This window comes from Cydia splendana, chromosome 11 (assembly GCF_910591565.1).
Source record: "Cydia splendana chromosome 11, ilCydSple1.2, whole genome shotgun sequence".
Classification (NCBI taxonomy): domain Eukaryota; kingdom Metazoa; phylum Arthropoda; class Insecta; order Lepidoptera; family Tortricidae; genus Cydia; species Cydia splendana.
This window is the reverse complement of record NC_085970.1, coordinates 21,641,145-21,665,926: the sequence shown is the minus strand read 5'-3', so window position 1 is coordinate 21,665,926 and position 24,782 is coordinate 21,641,145. Positions and strand designations below refer to the sequence as shown.

Genomic DNA, 24,782 nt, shown 5'->3' with positions numbered 1-24,782 from the left:
AAATGCGAGTCCCAAATCGTTTGACTCCGCAAACGACCAGTGCCGGATTAAGATATTTTGATGCCCTAAGCATTTCTAGACCATGGTGCCCCCTCTCCCTAGGGTCATCGAGATTACATTGTTTTTTTTTGGTAAGTTGAGTGACGTTCATTGCCGCATTACAGCTGAGAATGGAAATCAGTCACATCATTTTATCACGAAAATTGACAGTGCTGCAGCAGTACCATTGCAACAGAGTAATGCTGCTGTAGTCGCCATATCTTAGAAAGTGAATGAAAACGCGAGCGAAGTGAGCGCGAAAATTTTTCGATATAAAAACGCAATTTGATAGACAGTTGTACATTTTTACTTTTAGTATCTAAATCAGTCACATAATTTTATCACGAGGATTGGCAGTGCTGCAGCAGTAATGTTGCAACAGAGTAATGCTGCTGCAGTCGCCATATCTTAGAAAGTAATTGAAAACGCGAGCGAAGCGAGCACGAAAATTTTTCGATATAAAAACGCAATTTGATAGACAGTTGTACATTTTTACTTTTAGTATGGAAATCAGTCTCATAATTTTATCACGAAAATTTACAGTGCTGCAGCAGTAATGTTGCAACAGAGTAATGCTGCTGTAGTCGCCATATCTTAGAAAGTTTTTGAAAATGCGAGCGAAGCGAGCGCGAAAATTTTTCGATATAAAAACGCAATTTGATAGACAGTTGTACATTTTTACGTTTAGTATGGAAATCAGTCTCATAATTTTATCACGAAAATTGACAGTGCTGCAGCAGTAATGTTGCAACAGAGTAATGCTGCTGTAGTCGCCATATCTTAGAAAGTTTTTGAAAAAGCGAGCGACGCGAGCGCGAAAATTTTTCGATATAAAAACGCAATTTGATAGACAGTTGTACATTTTTACGTTTAGTATGGAAATCAGTCTCATAATTTTATCACGAAAATTTACAGTGGTGCAGCAGTAATGTTGCAACAGAGTAATGCTGCTGTAGTCGCCATATCTTAGAAAGTTTTTGAAAACGCGAGCGAAGCGAGCGCGAAATTTTTTCGATATATAAACGCAATTTGATAGACAGTTGTACATTTTTACGTTTTGTATGGAAATCAGTCTCATAATTTTATCACGAAAATTATTGCCAGGATCGCACGTACCGAGTTGAGTGGCGAGACAGTAAAACGAAGTATGGAATTTGTACTCGGCCGAGTAACAATTTCATACTTCGTTTTACTGTCTCGCCACTCTACTCGGTACGTGTACCGAGCCCATCAGAGACTGCACTGCACTGATGGCCTAGCGGTAAGAGCGTGCGACTTTCAATCTGGAGGTCGCGGGTTCAAACCCCGGCTCGCACCAATGAGTTTTTCGGAATTTATGTACGAATTATCATTTGATATTTACCAGTTGCTTTTCGGTGAAGGAAAACATCGTGAGGAAACCGGACTAATCCCAATAAGGCCTAGTTTCCCCTCTGGGTTGGAAGGTCAGATGGCAGTCGCTTTCGTAAAAACTTGTGCCTATGTCAAATCAAGTTGTCAAGCGGACCCCAGGCTCCCATGAGCCGTGGCAAAATGCCGGGATAACGCGAGGAAGAAGAAGAATTTTATCACGAAAATTGACAGTGCTGCAGCAGTAATGTTGCAACAGAGTAATGCTGCTGCAGTCGCCATATCTAAGAAAGTTATTAAAAAACGCGAGCGAAGCGAGCGCGAAACTTTTTCGATATAAAAACGCAATTTGATAGACAGTTGTACATTTTTTCTTTTAGTATGGAAATCAATTACATAATTTTATCACGAAAATTGAGAGCGCTGCAGCAGTAACGTTGCAACAGAGTAATGCTGCTGCAGTCGCCATATCTTAGAAAGTTATTGAAAACGCGAGCGAAGCAAACGCGAAAATGTTTCGATATAAAAACGCAATTTGATAGACAGTTGTACATTTCTACTTTTAGTATGGAAATCAGTCACATCATTTTATTACGAAAATTGGCAGTGCTGCAGCAGTAATGTTGCAACAGAGTAATGCTGCGGCAGTCGCCATATCTTAGAAAGTTATTGAAAACGCGAGCGAAGCGAGCGCGAAAATTTTTCGATATAAAAAACGCAATTTGATAGACAGTTGTACATTTTGCTTTTAGTCCCAACCAGGTGCGAATCCAGGATTTCATACAGAGAAGAGAATATTTAAGGGTCTCAGCGAGGTTGTTTTCATACAGAAAAGATGCAAGAAAGCAGAGCTTCGAATTGACCAAGTGAATATGAAGTGTGAGAAAGGCAAAACGCCCAGCTGCGAAAGAGGAAAGCTTGGATTTGGATCCACGCCCAAATGTAATTAAGGCAGAAGATCAACTTTTCCATAAGGCAGAAGACCTCGCATAAGACCCTACGCCGAACTGCAAAAGAGTGGCTTGAAATAAAATCTATGCATGTAATCACGATTCTTCTACTGCTCGCTCTTTGGCTTCACTCGAAAGCGCTACTTGATAGGATGCTTTTAGTTTTCGGCTTTGACGGGGCCCCTTATAACACTTTGACAGTTAGGTCTCAGGATCGCGGCTAAGGAGCAACTCGGCTTGGCCGACAAATCTGGCGTGCAAGAGAGCAAAATTCGCTATAAAATCAGTAACCTATGTCGAAAAAATCGGCTGGCCGCAAGCCCGAAAGCAAGATTTTTTTCCATGACTTTAAGCCTCCGCGTAAGGTCAAATCGAAAGCCTACGTTGGAGATGTTCTTACGTACCCTCACTCTCTTACTTGATCCCTACGACCCTTCGTTATTAGATGGGTACATGTACTACAGCAGGCAGATGCTGGATGCGGCAAGCTGAGGACAGGGCGCTATGGCGCTCTTTAGGGGAGGGCTATGTCCAGCAGTGGACTACTATAGCCTGATGATGATGATGATGATGATGTACACGTATAAAAGTTTCATGTAGGTACAGTCAACGGTAAAAATATGGGTGTAGACAACTTACTCAAAAATATGTCCCATAGTTCTTAATTCACTGACATAAGAGTTATGGGACATATTTTTGAGATGATTTGTACACCCTTATTTTTACCGTTGACTGTACCTACTCCACGACGACTGCAATGCTGATGCAGCCTGCGCGTTTTTTTTTGCCTACAGTTTTGGTGCCCCGGTACTTTGCTTAAAAGGGTTAATCCGGCACTGCGAATGACAGAGGTCAATGTTTTTTTCTCAAAGTACCCACCTTCGTGGCCATTATTAAGTGCTTAAATGAGGCGATACCTACGTATGAATATGGATTTGATATGGGTGCGATATAATTACGATTAGGTATAATTCATAATAGAGAAAATTTATAATTTTAAATAATTATGCAATTATACGCGTGTTGATATGTGTGTTTATTTTACCACTACGTAACTATGTAAACTCATTTTTAATTTTCTTGATTACTTCATTTTTACTCAGTTCCCCAAAAGAAGGCACTGTGCAATGAGGGGCAATTAATTTACTGTCGTTTAATTTTGTTGTATTATTAGTTTATTAAATCTACATAATTATTCAATTATTTTTGTTGATATCCGGACCCCCTTTGAAACTTAGAGTTAATTTGGCAAAATCTGTCCTCGGTGGCTTATTCATGTCACAAAGTATTAAATTCAGCGCCATCTGTTAGTTTACCAGGGTACTCAATAGTGGTAGCATATATTTGAAAAAAGTTTGCCCCTCCTTCCTAAGTAGCGCCATAAGATTCAGGGGCAAACTTAAGTCAATCGAGTGTTGTGGCTACCCCCCCTTTTAGGGGTTGAATTTTTATAGCCTATAACCTGGCCGGGAATTTTCTCGACAGATTAGTAAAGTTTTCATCAAAATCCGTTCAGCCGTTTTCACGTGATGCGCGTTCAAATAAACAGACAAACAGATAAACAGATAAACAGACAAACAGACAAAAATTCTAAAAACTTTTGGAACGTGTTCTGTTATCGATTCTAAGTATCCCCAGCCAACTTTTTTTCAAATATCTTCCATGTACAGACTTTCGACCGTCTTCAGCTTTATTATATGTATAGATAGCTGTGCCCGCGGCTCCGCCCGCGTGGAATTCGGTCTGTGTCAGTAAGCGGCTAATTTCTAATCCTAATTTCTCTCCCTCACCCCTGGAGGCGGAACTTGAAGTAAAGTTGACAGATGGATATGCTAGAGGACTGTAGTCCAGATAAAATATTTTACAATTAGGTACCACTAAATAAAACTACACTCCAAAATCTATATGTTTTTTCGCCCTTATTCAAATTTTACACGTGATTTAAACGACAGAGTAGTAAGTAGTTGTATATCGGACGATACAGTAAGGTATACGCGCGCGAGCGAAAGCGAAGCGGCCTGCCTGGCTAGAGCGCCACCCACTCACCGTGGTCTTCTTCAGACTCCTGAGGAAGACCACGTGCCCCTTGTAAGCCAATGCGTTGCGAGACTTTCGCGAATGATTCGATTTTTTTCGGGAAGGCATGGTAACGCGTATAAAATGCGAGTCCCAAATCGTTTGACTCCGCAAACGACCAGTGCCGGATTAAGATATTTTGATGCCCTAAGCATTTCTAGACCATGGTGCCCCCTCTCCCTAGGGTCATCGAGATTACATTGTTTTTTTTTGGTAAGTTGAGTGACGTTCATTGCCGCATTACAGCTGAGAATGGAAATCAGTCACATCATTTTATCACGAAAATTGACAGTGCTGCAGCAGTACCATTGCAACAGAGTAATGCTGCTGTAGTCGCCATATCTTAGAAAGTGAATGAAAACGCGAGCGAAGTGAGCGCGAAAATTTTTCGATATAAAAACGCAATTTGATAGACAGTTGTACATTTTTACTTTTAGTATCTAAATCAGTCACATAATTTTATCACGAGGATTGGCAGTGCTGCAGCAGTAATGTTGCAACAGAGTAATGCTGCTGCAGTCGCCATATCTTAGAAAGTAATTGAAAACGCGAGCGAAGCGAGCACGAAAATTTTTCGATATAAAAACGCAATTTGATAGACAGTTGTAAATTTTGTCTTTTAGTATGGAAATCAGTCACATAATTTTATCACGATAATTGACAGTGCTGCAGCAGTAACGTTGCAACAGAGTAATGCTGCTGCAGTCGCCATATCTTAGAAAGTTTTTGAAAACGCGAGCGAAGCAAGCGCGAAAATTTTTCGATATAAAAACGCAATTTGATAGACAGTTGTACATTTTTACGTTTAGTATGGAAATCAGTCTCATAATGTTATCACGAAAATTTACAGTGCTGCAGCAGTAATGTTGCAACAGAGTAATGCTGCTGTAGTCGCCATATCTTAGAAAGTTTTTGAAAATGCGAGCGAAGCGAGCGCGAAAATTTTTCGATATAAAAACGCAATTTGATAGACAGTTGTACATTTTTACGTTTAGTATGGAAATCAGTCTCATAATTTTATCACGAAAATTTACAGTGCTGCAGCAGTAATGTTGCAACAGAGTAATGCTGCTGTAGTCGCCATATCTTAGAAAGTTTTTGAAAATGCGAGCGACGCTAGCGCGAAAATTTTTCGATATAAAAACGCAATTTGATAGACAGTTGTACATTTTTACGTTTAGTATGGAAATCAGTCTCATAATTTTATCACGAAAATTGACAGTGCTGCAGCAGTAATGTTGCAACAGAGTAATGCTGCTGTAGTCGCCATATCTTAGAAAGTTTTTGAAAAAGCGAGCGAAGCGAGCGCGAAAATTTTTCGATATAAAAACGCAATTTGATAGACAGTTGTACATTTTTACGTTTAGTATGGAAATCAGTCTCATAATTTTATCACGAAAATTTACAGTGGTGCAGCAGTAATGTTGCAACAGAGTAATGCTGCTGTAGTCGCCATATCTTAGAAAGTTTTTGAAAACGCGAGCGAAGCGAGCGCGAAATTTTTTCGATATATAAACGCAATTTGATAGACAGTTGTACATTTTTACGTTTTGTATGGAAATCAGTCTCATAATTTTATCACGAAAATTATTGCCAGGATCGCACGTACCGAGTTGAGTGGCGAGACAGTAAAACGAAGTATGGAATTTGTACTCGGCCGAGTAACAATTTCATACTTCGTTTTACTGTCTCGCCACTCTACTCGGTACGTGTACCGAGCCCATCAGAGACTGCACTGCACTGATGGCCTAGCGGTAAGAGCGTGCGACTTTCAATCTGGAGGTCGCGGGTTCAAACCCCGGCTCGCACCAATGAGTTTTTCGGAATTTATGTACGAATTATCATTTGATATTTACCAGTTGCTTTTCGGTGAAGGAAAACATCGTGAGGAAACCGGACTAATCCCAATAAGGCCTAGTTTCCCCTCTGGGTTGGAAGGTCAGATGGCAGTCGCTTTCGTAAAAACTTGTGCCTATGTCAAATCAAGTTGTCAAGCGGACCCCAGGCTCCCATGAGCCGTGGCAAAATGCCGGGATAACGCGAGCGAAGCGAGCGCGAAACTTTTTCGATATAAAAACGCAATTTGATAGACAGTTGTACATTTTTTCTTTTAGTATGGAAATCAATTACATAATTTTATCACGAAAATTGAGAGCGCTGCAGCAGTAACGTTGCAACAGAGTAATGCTGCTGCAGTCGCCATATCTTAGAAAGTTATTGAAAACGCGAGCGAAGCAAACGCGAAAATGTTTCGATATAAAAACGCAATTTGATAGACAGTTGTACATTTCTACTTTTAGTATGGAAATCAGTCACATCATTTTATTACGAAAATTGGCAGTGCTGCAGCAGTAATGTTGCAACAGAGTAATGCTGCGGCAGTCGCCATATCTTAGAAAGTTATTGAAAACGCGAGCGAAGCGAGCGCGAAAATTTTTCGATATAAAAAACGCAATTTGATAGACAGTTGTACATTTTGCTTTTAGTCCCAACCAGGTGCGAATCCAGGATTTCATACAGAGAAGAGAATATTTAAGGGTCTCAGCGAGGTTGTTTTCATACAGAAAAGATGCAAGAAAGCAGAGCTTGGAATTGACCAAGTGAATATGAAGTGTGAGAAAGGCAAAACGCCCAGCTGCGAAAGAGGAAAGCTTGGATTTGGATCCACGCCCAAATGTAATTAAGGCAGAAGATCAACTTTTCCATAAGGCAGAAGACCTCGCATAAGACCCTACGCCGAACTGCAAAAGAGTGGCTTGAAATAAAATCTATGCATGTAATCACGATTCTTCTACTGCTCGCTCTTTGGCTTCACTCGAAAGCGCTACTTGATAGGATGCTTTTAGTTTTCGGCTTTGACGGGGCCCCTTATAACACTTTGACAGTTAGGTCTCAGGATCGCGGCTAAGGAGCAACTCGGCTTGGCCGACAAATCTGGCGTGCAAGAGAGCAAAATTCGCTATAAAATCAGTAACCTATGTCGAAAAAATCGGCTGGCCGCAAGCCCGAAAGCAAGATTTTTTTCCATGACTTTAAGCCTCCGCGTAAGGTCAAATCGAAAGCCTACGTTGGAGATGTTCTTACGTACCCTCACTCTCTTACTTGATCCCTACGACCCTTCGTTATTAGATGGGTACATGTACTACAGCAGGCAGATGCTGGATGCGGCAAGCTGAGGACAGGGCGCTATGGCGCTCTTTAGGGGAGGGCTATGTCCAGCAGTGGACTACTATAGCCTGATGATGATGATGATGTACACGTATAAAAGTTTCATGTAGGTACAGTCAACGGTAAAAATATGGGTGTAGACAACTTACTCAAAAATATGTCCCATAGTTCTTAATTCACTGACATAAGAGTTATGGGACATATTTTTGAGATGATTTGTACACCCTTATTTTTACCGTTGACTGTACCTACTCCACGACGACTGCAATGCTGATGCAGCCTGCGCGTTTTTTTTTGCCTACAGTTTTGGTGCCCCGGTACTTTGCTTAAAAGGGTTAATCCGGCACTGCGAATGACAGAGGTCAATGTTTTTTTCTCAAAGTACCCACCTTCGTGGCCATTATTAAGTGCTTAAATGAGGCGATACCTACGTATGAATATGGATTTGATATGGGTGCGATATAATTACGATTAGGTATAATTCATAATAGAGAAAATTTATAATTTTAAATAATTATGCAATTATACGCGTGTTGATATGTGTGTTTATTTTACCACTACGTAACTATGTAAACTCATTTTTAATTTTCTTGATTACTTCATTTTTACTCAGTTCCCCAAAAGAAGGCACTGTGCAATGAGGGGCAATTAATTTACTGTCGTTTAATTTTGTTGTATTATTAGTTTATTAAATCTACATAATTATTCAATTATTTTTGTTGATATCCGGACCCCCTTTGAAACTTAGAGTTAATTTGGCAAAATCTGTCCTCGGTGGCTTATTCATGTCACAAAGTATTAAATTCAGCGCCATCTGTTAGTTTACCAGGGTACTCAATAGTGGTAGCACATATTTGAAAAAAGTTTGCCCCTCCTTCCTAAGTAGCGCCATAAGATTCAGGGGCAAACTTAAGTCAATCGAGTGTTGTGGCTACCCCCCCTTTTAGGGGTTGAATTTTTATAGCCTATAACCTGGCCGGGAATTTTCTCGACAGATTAGTAAAGTTTTCATCAAAATCCGTTCAGCCGTTTTCACGTGATGCGCGTTCAAATAAACAGACAAACAGATAAACAGATAAACAGACAAACAGACAAAAATTCTAAAAACTTTTGAAACGTGTTCTGTTATCGATTCTAAGTATCCCCAGCCAACTTTTTTTCAAATATCTTCCATGTACAGACTTTCGACCGTCTTCAGCTTTATTATATGTATAGAAGGAAAATACAAACTTACAAAAGGCGGACTTAATGCTACAATGCATTCTCTACCAGTCAACCTTCGGGCAAAGCAGATAATTTGTAGGCGGTGCAACATCATTAATGTTTTTTTATCCTAAGTAATAAGAATATAAAGTTATGTTTCTCTGTTAGATTAATAAATACTGAATAATTATAATTGGTTTTTTATTTATTATTAAGATGTGGTATGGCTTGGTTGGTATGTAAGGAAAAATGTACTAACCAACCAATCAGCTGGTGTGACTGGATGGCCTGTTGGGAAAAATATACTAACGGACCAACCAGCTGGCATTTCTAATTGGTCTGTTGGGAAAAATGTACTAACTGAGCACCTGGTTGGTGTGTCTGGATGGCCTGTCGGGAAAAATATACTAACCGACCAACCAGCTGGCATTCCTAATTGGTCTGTTGGGAACAATTTACTAACTGACCACCTGGTTGGCAATTTAATTGGCTGATTAGGAAAAAAATACTAACAGAACACCTTGTTTGCGGCTTGGATTAATAGTTAGGAAAAAAAAAGTTTCAACCCTACAGCCAGGGTGCAGGTCAGGATTGCCTATTATTAACCAGCAAACCAGATAACCGGTTGGGAAAAAAAAGTACTGACCGTCCAACTGGGTGAAATGTCCGGTTGACAGGTTGGTAATAGACGCATTTCGCTTTGGTATCCCCTTTTCACAATGTTTACGGTCGAGTATCACTTAAAACTCTCAGCAGTTCTTTAGCGTAATTATCTAGCTGTATAGGTCAGGTTTCAAAAATCTCTTGCTTGCCGTTTCAGCACTTGTAGCTCTCAGCAGCCAATTAAGTAAGAAAATCTTAATTTTATAATTTTCTGTTAATTGACTAGTCTTATCGATCGAGTATCAACTTGCGATGCACAATCTTTTGCAGGTTATGACAGTAGCTATCTGTCACATAGGTCGAAAATCCCTTGCCTGCCGTCCTTCATGCTAAAAATCTTTGAATACTGCAACTTTTCAGAATATTTTGGGTACATTTCGCTTTGGTATCCCCTTTTCACAATGTTTACGGTCGAGTATCACTTAAAGCTCTCAGCAGTTCTTTAGCGTAATTATCTAGCTGTATAGGTCAGGTTTCAAAAATCTCTTGCTTGCCGTTTCAGCACTTGTAGCTCTCAGCAGCCAATTAAGTGAGGAAATCTTAATTTTATAATTTTCTCTTAATTGACTAGTCTTATCGATCGAGTATCAACTTGCGATGCACAATCGTTTGTAGGTTATGACAGTAGCTATCTGCCACATAGGTCGAAAATCCCTTGCTTGCCGTCCTTCATGCTAAAAATCTTTGAAAACTGCAACTTTTCAGCATATTTTGGGTACATTTCGCTTTGGTATCCCCTTTTCACAAAGTTTACGGTCGAGTATCACTTAAAGCTCTCAGCAGTTCGTTAGCGTGATTATCTAGCTGTATAGTTCAGGTTTCAAAAATCTCTTGCTTGCCGTTTCAGCACTTGTAGCTCTCAGCAGCCAATTAAGTAAGGAAATCTTAATTTTATAATTTTCTCTTAATTGACTAGTCTTATCGATCGAGTATCAACTTGCGATGCAAAATCGTTTGTAGGTTATGACAGTAGCTATCTGCCACATATGTCGAAAATCCCTTGCTTGCCGTCCTTCATGCTAAAAATCTTTGAAAACTGCAACATTTCAGCATATTTTGGGTACATTTCGCTTTGGTATCCCCTTTTCACAATGTTTACGGTCGAGTATCACTTAAAGCTCTCGGCAGTTCTTTAGCAAGATTATCTAGCTTAGAGTTCAGTTTTCAAAAATCTCTTGCTTGCCGTTTGAGCATTTGTAGCTCTCATCAGCCACTTAAGTAAGAAAATCTTAATTTTATAATTTTCTCTTAATTGACTAGTCTTATCGATCGAGTATCAACTTGCGATGCACAATCGTTTGTAGGTTATGACAGTAGCTATCTGCCACATAGGTCGAAAATCCCTTGCTTGCCGTCCTTCATGCTAAAAATCTTTGAAAACTGCAACTTTTCAGCATATTTTGGGTACATTTCGCTTTGGTATCCCCTTTTCACAAAGTTTACGGTCGAGTATCACTTAAAGCTCTCAGCAGTTCGTTAGCGTGATTATCTAGCTGTATAGTTCAGGTTTCAAAAATCTCTTGCTTGCCGTTTCAGCACTTGCAGCTCCCATCAGCCAATTAAGTAAGAAAATCTTAATTTTATAATTTTCTGTTAGTTGACTAGTCTTATCGATCGAGTATCAACTTGCCATGTACAATTTTTCGTAGGTTATGAAAGTAGCTATCTGCCACATAGGTTGAAAATCCCTTGCTTGCCGTCCTTCATGCTAAAAATCTTTGAAAACTGCAATTATTCAGAATATTTTGGGTACATTTCGCTTTGGTATCCCCTTTTCACAATGTTTACGGTCGAGTATCACTTAAAGCTCTCAGCAGTTCTTTAGCGTAATTATCTAGCTGTATAGGTCAGGTTTCAAAAATCTCTTGCTTGCCGTTTCAGCACTTGTAGCTCTCAGCAGCCAATTAAGTAAGAAAATCTTAATTTTATAATTTTCTGTTAATTGACTAGTCTTATCGATCGAGTATCAACTTGCGATGCACAATCTTTTGCAGGTTATGACAGTAGCTATCTGTCACATAGGTCGAAAATCCCTTGCCTGCCGTCCTTCATGCTAAAAATCTTTGAATACTGCAACTTTTCAGAATATTTTGGGTACATTTCGCTTTGGTATCCCCTTTTCACAATGTTTACGGTCGAGTATCACTTAAAGCTCTCAGCAGTTCGTTAGCGTGATTATCTAGCTGTATAGTTCAGGTTTCAAAAATCTCTTGCTTGCCGTTTCAGCACTTGCAGCTCCCATCAGCCAATTAAGTAAGAAAATCTTAATTTTATAATTTTCTGTTAGTTGACTAGTCTTATCGATCGAGTATCAACTTGCCATGTACAATTTTTCGTAGGTTATGAAAGTAGCTATCTGCCACATAGGTTGAAAATCCCTTGCTTGCCGTCCTTCATGCTAAAAATCTTTGAAAACTGCAATTATTCAGAATATTTTGGGTACATTTCGCTTTGGTATCCCCTTTTCACAATGTTTACGGTCGAGTATCACTTAAAGCTCTCAGCAGTTCTTTAGCGTAATTATCTAGCTGTATAGGTCAGGTTTCAAAAATCTCTTGCTTGCCGTTTCAGCACTTGTAGCTCTCAGCAGCCAATTAAGTAAGAAAATCTTAATTTTATAATTTTCTGTTAATTGACTAGTCTTATCGATCGAGTATCAACTTGCGATGCACAATCTTTTGCAGGTTATGACAGTAGCTATCTGTCACATAGGTCGAAAATCCCTTGCCTGCCGTCCTTCATGCTAAAAATCTTTGAATACTGCAACTTTTCAGAATATTTTGGGTACATTTCGCTTTGGTATCCCCTTTTCACAATGTTTACGGTCGAGTATCACTTAAAGCTCTCAGCAGTTCTTTAGCGTAATTATCTAGCTGTATAGGTCAGGTTTCAAAAATCTCTTGCTTGCCGTTTCAGCACTTGTAGCTCTCAGCAGCCAATTAAGTGAGGAAATCTTAATTTTATAATTTTCTCTTAATTGACTAGTCTTATCGATCGAGTATCAACTTGCGATGCACAATCGTTTGTAGGTTATGACAGTAGCTATCTGCCACATAGGTCGAAAATCCCTTGCTTGCCGTCCTTCATGCTAAAAATCTTTGAAAACTGCAACTTTTCAGCATATTTTGGGTACATTTCGCTTTGGTATCCCCTTTTCACAATGTTTACGGTCGAATATCACTTAAAGCTCTCAGCAGTTCTTTAGCATGATTATCTAGCTGTATAGTTCAGGTTTCAAAAATCTCTTGCTTGCCGTTTCAGCACTTGCAGCTCCCATCAGCCAATTAAGTAAGAAAATCTTAATTTTATAATTTTCTGTTAGTTGACTAGTCTTATCGATCGAGTATAAACTTGCCATGCACAATGTTTCGTAGGTTATGACAGTAGCTATCTGCCACATAGGTCGAAAATCCCTTGCTTGCCGTCCTTCATGCTAAAAATCTTTGAAAACTGCAACTATTCAGAATATTTAGGGTACATTTAGCTTTTGTCTCCCCTTTTCACAAAGTTTACGGTCGAGTATCACTTAAAGCTCTCAGCAGTTCGTTAGCGTGATTATCTAGCGGTATAGTTCAGGTTTCAAAAATCTCTTGCTTGCCGTTTCAGCACTTGTAGCTCTCATCAGCCACTTAAGTAAGAAAATCTTAATTTTATAATTTTCTCTTAATTGACTAGTCTTATCGATCGAGTATCAACTTGCGATGCGCAATCTTTTGCAGGTTATGACAGTAGCTATCTGTCACATAGGTCGAAAATCCCTTGCCTGCCGTCCTTCATGCTAGAAATCTTTGAATACTGCAACTATTTAGAATATTTTGGGTTCAGTTTGTCTTGGTCTCCCCTTTTCTCCAAGTTTATGGTCGAGTATGACTTATAGATCCCAGCAGCTTTTTACCTTGGTTATCTAGCTGCATGGAACCTGTTTTAAAAACCTCTAGAGCTTGCTTGCCGTTTTACTAGGCGATATTACAGATAGCATGAGTTATTTGACGAAAATGTACATATTTTAGTTTTTCATCACTTGTAGTCTTGTTCGGTCTGTTTACTTTGTAATTACATGTATCAGGTGGTCTTCTACTGGTTTTCTATGACATTTTTTACATTAAAAATGTTGACTTCTTAATTTGGTTGGGTTATCGGCGGCTGCTAACTTTGGCTGCTAACTTCACACCGGTACGTCAACGTCACTTGCTGATTCTGACATGGCTTAGGCTGGTGTAATCTATAAATAAATGATAAACAAAGATTACACATTTGTATGTCAGTGTGTATGTTATGTTGCCTACCATAAATTTATTATTTTACTTCCTTTCATAATAACTTCAAATAAAAGAGACATCGGTTAATAATTAATTCAATGGTTTTAATTAATTTAAATTAAAAGGAATTCAACTTTCTTACTTTAGTTTCAAATTTAAATGGATTTTAGAGAACTTTAGTTGGATTTAAATTTAAATACTTTGAGATTATTAAAATAAATAATAAGTGGAGTTATTAAAGGTTAATTAACCTAAAATATTAAATTATTTTATTGGTGTGACCGTTCAAATTATTAGAGAATTAAAGTTAAACGGGTTTGTTTCTGTGCGTTACAGGCTTAGACAAGACTACGGTCTAGACAAATACCAGAATGGACGACATTCTTTTAGCAAGGCTTAGGCTCATTAATGACAAACTCACAACAGACTTAGAAGTAATTCCGGTTACTGTTAATTTAGAAAATTTAGTGCAAGCTCAGATTACCTACGGTAAATTAGAAGCATCACTGAAAAGACTTAACGGAGATCTGACGGAGTACTTTAGGCTGGCTTCGACACCCGCATCGGATGAAATCTGCTTGATAAGTGGACTTCAACTTCAAGCAGAAGAGACTTTAGCGGAACTTAAGGTGAAGATCGACCAAATATCTACATCAAGCAAACCATCAGAGAAGCTGACTGAAGCGAACTCCTCGTGCAGACTTCCTAAGCTTCAGCTGCCGGTGTATAATGGGGATGTACTGGCGTGGTATGAATTTTGGGATGCCTTCAGAAGCAACATCGATGCAAGGAACCTGCCGGAAGTGGACAAGCTTTCATATCTTAAGACTTCAGTCAAGGGAGATGCCAAAAAAGCCATTGACGGTCTAGCGACTACTAGCACCAACTATGCTATTGCGGTTTCAATACTGAAAGAAAGGTTCGGGAAAACTTCACATCTCATAGATGCGCATTATGCCACATTATATAAAATTAAGATGGCCAAAGGCAATGCGGATGATTGCAGAAGGACTTTCAACGAGATTGAAAGGAACCTTAAGATTTTAGAATCACTAGGTGAGAACATTAATCATAATCACCTGCGCTTCATGCTACTAGAGAAGTTTCCTTCTGATCTAGTATATGAGATAAAACTTAAAGTTAAGGATGATTCCATTCAAGAACTGAGAAGCCAAATGGACAAAATAATCACTGCCAAGGAGGATGCGGAGAGGATATCGAGTAGGAAACGCCCTCTGGACTCAGAAGCTAGTACGGTCGGGATTCTTCATGTGAATGCGAAACGCGCGAGATACGCAAGTCAGTCCCAACTACATCACAGTAAACAGAGTAAACAAAACCAGCAGAGAGACTTCGATAAGCGACCTGTACAGAAGAAGTTTAAGGGTTTCAAGAAAAATAGCAATAGAGGCAACAGACCAAACCAAGCTTCAACTTCAAGCAAGGATCAGACAGAAACTCAGCGAAGTCCTCAAGAGGTCAGGAAGAGATTGGATTGTATATTTTGCAAAGGGGGCCATTATAACGATAGCTGCCCTGAAGCATCTACTTTAGCCGAAAGGAAGAAACGACTTGAAGGACGATGCTTCATCTGTTTCAAGCAGAATCACTTGGCAAAAGACTGTAAGAGTAAGAAAAAATGCGCTCGCTGCCATAGTGAAGTACTGCATAATCGAGCATTATGTCCTTCAAATTTTCAGAAGGATACAACGGAGAAGAAACAGTCCTGACTGTTCTAGAAGAGGGAATCACTGCACTCCAAACGGCAACAGTTTATGCAAGCCCCCTAGATAATAAGAACAAACTATTTAAATATAGACTTCTCTTAGATCCAGGTTCCCAACGCTCTTATGTAACATTCCGGACTGCAAAGGAACTAAAGCTTCCCGTCGAAGAAGAGAGTCATCTAGTAGTATTCACCTTCGGCGACGATCCTCCCAGAGAGATACATAGCCCAATAGTCACTCTTCATCTACTATCTAGAACAAACAAGAACATAGTAATACAGGCTAACTGCGTAGAGCATATCTCCAGAGGTTATATACCTAATGTCAAGATGAAGAACTTACCGGAGTCATATACACTAGCGGACGACGGGTCGCTGAGCGGACCTGTACAGATCTTGGTTGGAAACGAATATTACTGCAACATAACTTACGAGAAAAGGGTACAACTGGATAGCAATTTGTTTCTAATCGACTCTGCACTTGGTTGGATAATTAGTGGTAGAGCAGAACCACAGCTTAGAGACGAGTCGTACGTAGTGACTTACACTCAGACTTGCATTGAAACGAAGCTTCATCAGCCAGATCCACCTCTTTGTAATGGAGACATAAAGAGCCTTTGGGAACTAGAATGTATAGGTATTAGTGATTCCCCAAGAGCAACTAGAGAAGAAGAAGCCATCAAGTATTTTAACGATACAACCTTAAAATTAAATAATCGTTACACGGTAAGCTGGCCTTGGATAACTTATCCACCGGATTTATCTAATAATTTTGGAATGGCTTTTGGTCGTTTATCAAGCTTATTGAAGCGTATGGATCAAGATACGTTGGTAGCATACAGCGATACGTTTAAACAACAATTAGATAAGGGTATAATAGAAGTTGTACCCTCTTCAAGAACATCAACAGGTAACGTCATTCACTACCTACCTTTCCATGGAGTACGTCATCGAGGAAAACCTATGAGAATAGTTTATGATGCTAGCTCTAAGAGTATCAAGGACACCTAGAGTCTGAACGAATGTTTGTACAGAGGACCACTCATGCTAGAAGACCTCACGGGCTTACTTATAAAATTTAGAACTCATAGGATAGGTTTAACCTCGGATATAGAAAAGGCGTTTTTACAGATGGCGTTACACGAGAAGGATCGTGATGTAACTAGATTCTTGTGGCTCAAAGATACCTCTAAACCGGTATCTCAAGACAACCTACTGTACCTTAGGTTTTGTAGAGTTCCATTTGGCGTCATTTCATCACCGTTTTTGCTTAATGCGACTATTAAGCACCACCTGTCCAACGCAGAAGATCAGCAAGTCAGACAGAAAGCAAACGACATATATGTGGATAACTTTGTTTCGGGTACTGACACTACGGATGAGGCGATGAAACTCTACAGAAATCTAAAGGGATCTTTTCAAGATATTTCAATGTCACTCAGGGATTGGAGTTCAAATTCTAAAGAATTTATGAAGAAAGTCTCTGATACATGTAAAGAAGATAAAGTAAAGGTACTTGGCTTAGAATGGGACATCAAAAGGGATACTCTTCAGTTGAAACCTAACTTACAAGAAGAAGCTGTCACAAAAAGAGGAATACTGAAGACTATTGCATCAATCTACGATCCATGTGGTTATGCAGTACCCTATACCCTATCATCTAAACTATTTTTACAAGAGCTTTGGAAAGCTGGAGTGTCATGGGACTCACCATTATCGAGCGAACTAACGGAAGAATGGAACAAGATCCGACAGAATTTAGAAGCCATTAGGAAGGTGTCGGTGGACAGATGCTACATGAAGACACCAGTGGGAAAAGGCTACCAACTACACTGTTTCACCGATGCCTCTCTACAGGCTTATGCAGCATCAGTCTTTTTAGTCTGCGGCTCGGAGAAAAGCTTCATTATTGGTAAATCTCGGCTGATACCAATAAAGGACCAGGAGAGTCTCAAGATACCTCGTCTTGAACTTTTAGGAGTACTGATTGGCAGTAGACTGATAAAGTTCGTTCTTAAGTTTCTCCAGCAGAAGATAGTAAGACAAGTCTTATGGACTGACAGCCAGATCGTCATAGAATGGTGCAAATCTGACAAGCTATTGCCACCCTTCGTTGCCAGGCGGATAGAAGAGATCAAAACAAATAAAGATCTGGAGATCAGATACCTTCCAACAGAGCTAAATCCAGCTGACGTCGGCACCAGACCCACCTGCTCGAGAGAGGACAGGGAGAAATGGCTGAGTGGTCCACAATTTATAGTTCAAGATCCGAAGACGTGGCCAACAACTTCAGGCGGTGGACCAACCAGTTCTCTCTTGATTGGGGAGGGTCTTGGGATCCAAGAAGACGAAGAACTGATGGAAATAGTTGATCCGGATATACACAACGTTAGTCCGATGGAAACGGAGGACAGTATAACTGAAAGGGAAGTAGCGAGTCATGACAATGATCAAATGCCAGATAAGTTACTAAAATTGAAAGAAATTCAAGCCGAATACTTTCCTCTAGAGGTAGAAGGAAAGGTAACTAGTTTAAGTTTGAATTTAGGCATATTTAAAGACATAGATGAGTTACTAAGGTGTAAAGGTCGTATGAAACACGCAGACTGGACATTCGATAAACGCTACCCTATACTTATACCAAAAGATTCAGATTTCACCAACGAAATCATAATGAAGACTCATCAAGAAAATAAGCATGTTGGAGTAAGTCACACGTTAGACAAGATAAGGGAAACTTACTGGATACCACAAGGAAGAAGCCAAGTTCAAAAGATTTTGAAGAAGTGCTCCGAATGTATGAAGCATGACGGAGGGCCATATAAACTACCAGAAACTCCTGCGTTACCGAAAGAGAGGGTCAATTATAGCTCACCATTCACATACGTTGGTACCGACTATCTGGGACCACTTCTAGTCAACAATGGGAATGGCAATTGTAAAAGGTGGATTAGCCTCTACACATGCTTAGCCGTAAGAGCCATTCACTTAGAAGTTGTAAAGGACCTAACTGCGGAAGAAGGTTTAATGGCCTTACGTAGAATGATTTCAGCAAGAGGTGTACCTACCTTAATAACGTCTGATAATGCGGCTCACTACAAGTTACTCTCAGAGATTCTTCAGAACCCATACTGCGTAGAGAAAGAGATAAGATGGAAATTTATACCACAGTTAGCACCATGGCATGGAGGATTCTATGAGAGATTAGTTGGTTTGGTTAAAAACTGTATGAAGAAAACATTACAGAAACATTTGTTGAATGACACTCAGCTAGTAACAGCGGTGAAAGAAATAGAAGCAGTTCTTAACACAAGACCCTTAACTTACGTAGATTCAGAGCCGGATCATGTACTAAAACCTTCAGACTTTCTTACTATGGGAAAGTGTATCATTATGGAAACTTCAGATAAGGATCCTACGACGTCGCAAGGGACGGTGACTAAGGACAATTTAATTAAAGGTTGGAAGAAAGCACGGATAATTCTACGAGAATTTAAAGAGATGTTTGAGAACAGGTATCTCCTAAATTTGAGAGAAAGATATTCCCACCATCCTAAAGAACCTAGAGTAACATCAAAGTTAGCACCTCAGATAGGTCAAATCGTGCAGATTAAAGGTGACACGAAGAACAGGATAAATTGGAAAGTTGGGAAAATAGTATCTTTAAAGGAAGGCGCCGACGGTTTATGTAGGGTCGCCACGGTACGAGTAGGAGATACAGAGTATACAAGATCTATCGCACATCTCTACCCGTTAGAGATCGAAGATGGAGAAGAACAGTGTAAACAAACATCATCTTATGAAGAAAGTGTAGAAGAACCGGTGCAGATTCCTGATCTTCAACGTCCACCAGACAAGGATGACGTGACGATGGAATCCCTCAAAGACGTTACTGAGCCTCCACCTGCGCAAATATCCACTCAAGAAGTAAGAGATCAACCAGAAGAAGTACAGCCTCATGCCTCGCCAGAAGAGGAACCGTGTTCCTCTAAACAAACAGTTGAGTCTATATCTAGTGAGTTAAACGAGCCTAAGCCTAAGTCTATGTCCGAACCAGAACCACTCGCGGTCGTCGACCTCGAGTTTTACGACCACACTGTTCCCGAGTCACACCACCTAGAGGAAGTTGCGCCAGAAGAACAACACGACGAAGCAAGACCTAAGAGAGCGGCAGCTCTCAGAGCCCTTGAGAAGATCAAGGAATGGACCAGCAATCTAGTCGCCGTGTTGCTGCCTGAGGCGGGGTGTGTCGTGACAAGCACGAATATCTAATGTCACAATACAAATTTCCTAGCGGCAACACTGAACAGCGCCCTCTGAGTGGAACTGTGGTAAGTTATTCCAACGTGGCAAGTTGTAAGGTAAAAACCAGTATGGCGCGAAGCGTGTGAGTGCATAAAAGTGTAATATACAGTGAGGAAGCCCACAGCTGTCCTGAGTCGTCTAAAGCTAAGTATCTTATGTTACTTGGTGCTCACAGTGGTGGTATGGTTTCTCTATGCAATGATCCCCTTTATCCAAGAGCAGTAAGTTCATATGAGGTTAGCTTGCCGCGGGATCTGCCGTGGAAGCTATTCCTGAGACCATCTTAGGTAAGGCAAACTAGGTTTCTCTGTCTGGGTATGACTTGATGTGCCCCAGTGTGCGAGAGCCGTGGCGGTTTCGGCTGCACGGCTAGAGGCGTGTCGATGTGCGGCAGTTGCCTCGGCTCGGATGTTAGGCGTCCGGGTTATCCGACCATGTGTCGGCGGACCCCCCGCGGGGGGGGTCCTTAGAACCTTCATCAGGCCTTGTAAGATGGTTCTCTTTTGTTGTAGAGATAAGTTATATGTATAGAAGGTGATGGTTGTATGAGAATACCATATTCATGAGCAATTAAACCCACAGATCTCGGGGTCAAACAACCAGCCACCATAAAGTAAAGCGAAGCAGACTGAGGCTCCTCTGGCCCAAGAGAAGTGGATCAGAGAGAGCGAGGATAAAGAATCCTTCATGGGAGATGAAGGTATGTATGCCAAGCATTCTGTTACTCTTACACCCCACACCACACAAACAATAATAATTAGTGGCCGCCTTTCCCCTTTTACGGTCTTATTTGTATACCGTAAGTGGCTGGGGGAGAGGTGGCCACATCACCTTCAGCCAATGACCTTTTATTTATGTAGACGTGTGACGTTCATAGTTGACAAAACTAAAAATTGATCCAACGATTTTGACAACTTGACAGGTTGGCGTCACCCATACGCCTAACTAAATATAGGTTCCGGAACCTATATTTAATGGCTCACGATCGTGCGCCTGGTACCATATCTACCTCAATTTACTTACATCTATGCCTTCAGCACCACTTCAGTACCTACTGCGGTGAAAATGAAATAGATGTTAGTTCATTGTTTCATATACGTTGCTATGGTTATTTTATAGCTATTTTTGGACCCCTGACGTACGTACGTACTTGCGGCTTGCGGCACTACCTTACATATTGATAGGTCTAAGTCCTCATATTGACGCGAGCGAGTCGCACGGATTATCATTCAGCTTGAGATGAGATTTTAATGTTCGATTTTGCCTCCGAGTAATGCGCGCTGTGTACAGGACCCGCTAATGACATTAGCTATGAATATTATGGTATTTACCTATTCACGAGTCTTTGAACTCGGCTCACCTAGGTATGTAATACAGCCAGCATCAATAGTATTAGCAGATAGAACTACGCATGCACCACAAGTATCGGTCACTCAGAAATACTCTTCCAAATAGAGATAAATATAGGTTACTTATACTTTAAATGTTACCTTTTAAGCACGCAGTTTTACAAAATCCTAGAAAAAGTGCGTTAGATTTTTTTTTCATAACCTCGAAACTGATGTTGTAATCTCTCGAAATATTTGCTCTTACTAGACGAACTGAAACAAAAACGCGGCTAAACTTTACCTTTCCCTCTTTAACTCTATAATATTATTAGAAAAACACGGGTTTAAGTATACAAACTACCAAATATATAACATCAGCAAAATATCTAAATTCTAAACTAGGTAAGCTCGTTCACGATATCATGAAGTATGAGAAAACCGGGAAAATGCAAACTTAAACTTATTGTATCGCCGAGCAGTCTCAAAAATCTGTATTATGTCCTACCACGCAACTGCCTTAACAGCGGTTGGAGAACACATTCAATAACCTACCGTATTCTCACGCATTAAATTCCAAATTCAACCTAGTTTTCCATTGACTGTTACGGCTTTTATACGTGGTGGGGCAGTATTGCACCCACATCACAAACCTTTTTGAAGGCATGTGGCCTATTGTGTAGCTATATCAAGCGATTTATACGTCTTATTGCAATTCCTTCTATTTGAGATATTATATTCACAAAACAACATACTAGTATCACCAGGCCAGTATAAGTTACCGGAGCGTGCGCGCGAGGACGATCCTGACGCGCATCCACTCCGCCGACGACGGGCTGGGGGCAGAGCCAGGCGCTATGCGCGCTTGCTGCCTCCGCCGTAGTGTGCTGCGCAGGGCCCCGGGGGAGTCCCCGCGGTTAAAAGCTCACAGGACTGGGGTGCTGACCAACTGGCACCCAAAATGCCCACGGCCTGCATGCAGGCCGCCCGCCGGGGCGCACGTGATCTAATGCTGATAGCGACCCTGCGGCACCCCATCTAAAGCGGAGTTGGCACTCGTTGGTGGTTTTAGACGGTAGTCCTCCACTGGTTAGTCCGTCATCCCCCCTGGTGCCCCCGGACCAGGTGGCACGCGTAAACGCATTTCCCCAACGTAAAAAAAAAAGAGGCCAGTATAAGTTAGGAACTTCTAATACGAGTAGTCTTAAGGAATCTACATAAGGTTTTGCCCTTCAAGCCAATACCTATCACTGTTGACACAAATAACTGTAGTGAATAGAATCAGGCGTTACTTTGCGGAAATCCATACTAATTAAAACCAAAATATTACTTTGCTAATCCGCGAAAAGATAACGTGCTAGTCAATCAGTGCTAACCCGTTATACTTATACTTGCGTATTTTTACATGCAATTAATATTCCCACCCTCCCACCGCAAAAATAAATACGCAAATAAATATAACAAACCACCACCAAAATAAACTAGCACGTTATCTTTTCGCGGATTAGCAAAGTAATATTTTGGTTTTAATTTTTTTAACAAATAACTGTTCCTTAGTAAACCCAATTTCAACGGCATAAAATCTACCAATGGTCAGCCAACTGTGTTGCTGATACACAAATAGAAGAAAGTGTTTTCTGAATGTGTATACTTTATATAGTTTAGCGACAACAAAGCGCACTGAGTGCATTATCGAGTCCGATACATTCTTAATGCACTACTTTTGTGCTTTAATGCGTGGACCGCACAATAAGCACTTTTCTCTTGAGTAAGGAAACGGACTCTTTCGATCGCAGTTTCAATTTCTACTTATACCTAAGTATCAGAATTTATCATTTTCAGAATTTCCAAACTACCTACGCGTCAAGGAATTTGATTTCCTTCATTAATTAAACCGTTTTACAGTTTACGCAAAAAAAATTCAAGAAGGCTTGGAAGAGGTTATGTGGCTGTGCATCCTACAGCTTGGTAGGGTGGCTTCCACAAATGCATGTGCAAGCGCTTAATCGCGGAGCTATAAACTGACGGCAAGGGAAATATAACATAATTAATAGCCAAATATAACATAACCACAAATAACACCATGGGCCCGCTTAATCGTGAACAAATAATAGGTACACTGATCTCTACTGGTCTGATCTGGTACTGATGATTTGTGATCTTATACGAGGTAGGTATGTAGGTATATTTATTTCATATCCTACTTAGTTTTTGTTTGTCGATGTGTATTGGGAAAGCCTCTACGAACCACTTCGGTTTACGATCTGACCGCTGTGATTGACTCCATGTAATGCGCCTATCGTCGCACGAACACTATTAGCATTAAACATTAACACTCGTAATATTTCCGCAATCGCTGCCCGCTGAAAGGTTTCCTCACACAGTAGTATGTATTTTCCGCCGAAAATATTGAGCACTTGTCACATCCAGCATAAGATAGATGGGCAATTTTGGAACGAAGTTCCTTATCGCACGGTACGGACTTGGCGGATGGAGGCTAGGCGAAAAAAAGTGTACCTAAGAGTTATCCGTCACGACCCTTTCTTAACTTCATTCCAACCGAGTGTTCCACGAAACCCGCGCATGTTTTATCATCTCCGATAGCAAAAAAACTTTTCGAAAGGAAAGAGTGATTCGTTTCCAAAATAATTTGTTGTTGAGACCCGACGGTTATTACAAGGTAAGTTTGTCTACATCTTACTAGTTTAGCAGCTCAATTATTTGCTTCTAACTTAAGGTAAGCATTTAAGCATTTATTTATTGTTGTTTAAATAACTCGTAATCCTCCTGAATAAATAAAAACATCTATTAATAAAATAAAGACAAGCATTCAAACTACAATATTTTCTCAGTTTTGATTACCTCATACATGATTGATCCACAGCAGATAAACCAACTTTACGTACCTACTTGTATAGTATAGCAAAGTAATAAAGACGCGTATCTAAATACTACCTTAAACTAATTTTCTCAAACTTTAGCTCCATAACTCGCTTAGCGTCACTATTTTGTACAAATAATTTTCTGAAAACTCATTTTAATATCAGCGAACTTCGCAAAGCTGATGTTCAGTATCGGACTTGTTCGCAAACTGCATCTAAAGTCGTTTGATATTTCGCTCATAAAACTTTGCGCTTATCTGGACTTTAATTTGAATGGAAAAGGGTGGTTTTTGGCTCAACAACGCTTATTAATTTGCTTATTTCAAGCGTTACCAGTTGCTTATTACTGTGCTCAGAGACAAGCAAGAAATATAAACTGTCAATCTTTATAGAAATCCGATTTTCACGTTATTATTATATGGCGTTATTTTATATTTAGCCTTGCGTGTTTACTTTGACCCTTAGGGTCATGTACGGATTTAGATTTTAATTGTATTTTCTGTCCACATTTTGATCTTAAAATTCTATAGGCGCTGGTTGATACGTATATGTAAGTCACAAATCACAATCCGAATTAGTTATGCTCCTGTGTCCTGCGTATGGACCCCTTGCCTATAGCTGTAATCTGAGGGAGCTTAAATATATGAGCGCTGTTCTAAATGTTTACAGTTGATATGTGTGATTTGACACGATTGTAGTGCAGTAGAAGCTACCAGTCTTAATGATTAAATTGTCAGCGCTGTAATGAATCCCAGCGGGGAGGTTTTATTGAGGGCTTTAGAGAAGGCTATATTTCACTAGAAACATGAATATGACGCGTTTTAGTAGCGGAAACG

General features: G+C 40.1%; 1 protein-coding gene across 1 annotated transcript; it reads left to right on the top strand.

The window, feature by feature from the left end:
- The first annotated feature begins 14,079 nt into the window (after positions 1-14,079).
- Positions 14,080-20,464, top strand: LOC134794870 (uncharacterized). The gene is made up of 4 exons (XM_063766677.1): positions 14,080-15,337; positions 15,409-16,117; positions 16,469-19,765; positions 20,322-20,464. Exons 1-3 carry the CDS (start codon positions 14,080-14,082, stop codon positions 19,704-19,706), a joined length of 5,205 nt encoding a protein of 1,734 aa, XP_063622747.1. The 3' UTR covers positions 19,707-19,765; positions 20,322-20,464.
- The last annotated feature ends 4,318 nt before the right edge of the window (positions 20,465-24,782 follow it).